This window comes from Castanea sativa, chromosome 10 (genome assembly GCF_040712315.1).
Source record: "Castanea sativa cultivar Marrone di Chiusa Pesio chromosome 10, ASM4071231v1".
NCBI lineage: Eukaryota > Viridiplantae > Streptophyta > Magnoliopsida > Fagales > Fagaceae > Castanea > Castanea sativa.
In genome coordinates, this window is record NC_134022.1 from 12,780,893 (window position 1) to 12,783,031 (window position 2,139).

At 44.5% G+C, this 2,139-nt stretch overlaps 1 protein-coding gene across 1 annotated transcript; it reads left to right on the forward strand.

The window, feature by feature from the left end:
• The first annotated feature begins 480 nt into the window (after nt 1–480).
• On the forward strand, nt 481–1,823 carry LOC142612050 (uncharacterized). The gene is made up of 2 exons (XM_075784182.1): nt 481–1,116; nt 1,386–1,823. The coding sequence occupies exons 1-2, from the start codon at nt 481–483 to the stop codon at nt 1,821–1,823; spliced, it is 1,074 nt and encodes a 357-aa protein (XP_075640297.1).
• Nucleotides 1,824–2,139: the final 316 nt, after the last annotated feature.

Consider the following 2,139-nt stretch of genomic DNA (forward strand, 5'->3'; position numbering starts at 1 on the left):
AGGGATATTTGGGCTGGGCCTAGCGTGGACTTGGGCCAAAAGCAAAACCACCTAGACCGGCCCACTAATTCCAACCTTACATATCACCTTACGGCCCAAGAAGTGCAAGAAGGCAACTTCGTCATGGGCTTACAAAACCCAAAGCCGCATGGGGTTAATAAAAATAAAATAATGAAGGGGCCCACTCAGGAAAAAAAAAAAAAAAAACAAAGCAGAACGTATTCTAGAAGGGAAGGAGAACCATGCACATGGGGCTTGGGTTCAAATGCATGGGGAGGAAACTAAGGACATTACGTCAATGGAAGAGGTAGCAAACAAAGTAAGGGCAAAAAGGAAGGAACGTTTACCACTGGAGGATATATCAGCGAATGATGAAACTGGCAAGAAACTGAAACTTGATGGAGAAGTCATGGCTCTAGGATAAATCATGGCACAACACCTGGGATCAGCGTTGGCAGCAAGGCAGCCACGCCGGGAGTAATGAGTGTAGTAAGTTGGAACTATCGGGGGCTTAGGAACCCCTGTATAGTGAAAGCTCTCCAGAAACTTGTTTTGGAGGAAGATCCCACCTTGGTGTTCCTTATGGAAACCAAGTTTGTAGTGTCTGAGATAGCACTCATTAAGCACAAACTAGATTGGCAACAGAGTCTTGTGGTTCCTAGTGTCAGGTGTGGAGGGGGTTTAGCACTCTTATGGAAAAGTTCTATAAAAGTGGATGTCCAAACCTACTTACCCCGACATATCAATTTGATTGTTATTGAAGAACAGAGTAAGAAACAATGGAGATTTACGGGGTTCTACGGACACCCTAAAACTAATAAACGGTTGGAGTCTTGGAGATTACTAGAAGAGCTAAGCACAAGAAGTTCCCTTCCATGGATATGCATGGGTGATTTTAATGAGATAATGCAGGGTAGAGAGAGGGAAGGTGGTAATACCCTCCCGAAGTGGCAAATGAATAACTTCTGCGAAGCGGTCAACCGAAGCAACCTGAGAGATATTGGTTACATAGGGTCGGACTTCACATGGTGTAGGAGACTGGGAAATTGTGGCTGGGTTAGAGAGAGACTAGACAGAGCTTTGGTATCTACAAGTTGGGCGAGTACATTCCCCAAGGTGAGACTACACCATGTAGCCGCTTCCACCTCGGATCATTGCATGCTGGTGTTGAAAGCACCTAAGGACAGACAGCAAAGGACCCATAGGAAGAAACTATTCAGGTTTGAATCCATGTGGTTGAGGGATGAGGGGTGCAAGGAGATAGTGGCCAATGCATGGGACAGAGCAATGTATATGGGAGGAGAACATCCTTTCTCTCAATGTTTGGAGGAGTGTAGGCAATCTCTGATGGCGTGGAATAAAAACTCTTTTGGGCATGTGGGTAGGAAAATAGCAGGGATACAGAAAAAGCTTCAATGTCTGGAGGGGGGGAATGTAACAACAATGTACTGGATGAGATTCAGGAAACAAAGATGGAGTTGAATAAAATTCTCTTGGTGGAAGAGGATATAAGGCAGCAACGATCAAGGAATTGTTGGTTAAAGTCGGGAGATCGCAACACAACCTTTTTTCACACCAAGGCTTCAAACAGACATCAACGGAACATCATCACAAGGATCAAGGATGCAAATAATGTTTGGCTGGAGGAAGAGGAAATCATGAGAAGAACTTTTGTGGAGTACTTTACGGAGCTATTTACTTCATCCCAGGTAGATGTCAGTGTAGAGGTTCTTGAGGTTGTCCAGAGCAAGGTGACAGACAGAATGAACAGCCTACTCCTGCAGGAATTTCAAGCTCATGATGTGGAAAAAGCTCTGAAGTAGATGCACCTGTTGAAAGCACCCGGACCAGATGGTATGCCCCCCATTTTTTACCAGCAATTTTGGCCTACTGTGAATTCTATTGTTATAAAAACTGTTTTAGACTTTCTTGGCAATGGTGTTGCCCCTCCTAAGTTCCATGAAACCCATATAGCACTGATTCGTAAAACGAAGAACCCAAAAAGAGTGACGGATTACAAGCCGATCAGTTTATGCAATGCGGCCTACAAGCTTGCATCCAAGGTAGTGGCCAACCACCTTAAATTGGTATTGCAGAACATTATATGCGAAAACTAGAGCACTTTCGTATCAGAGAGGC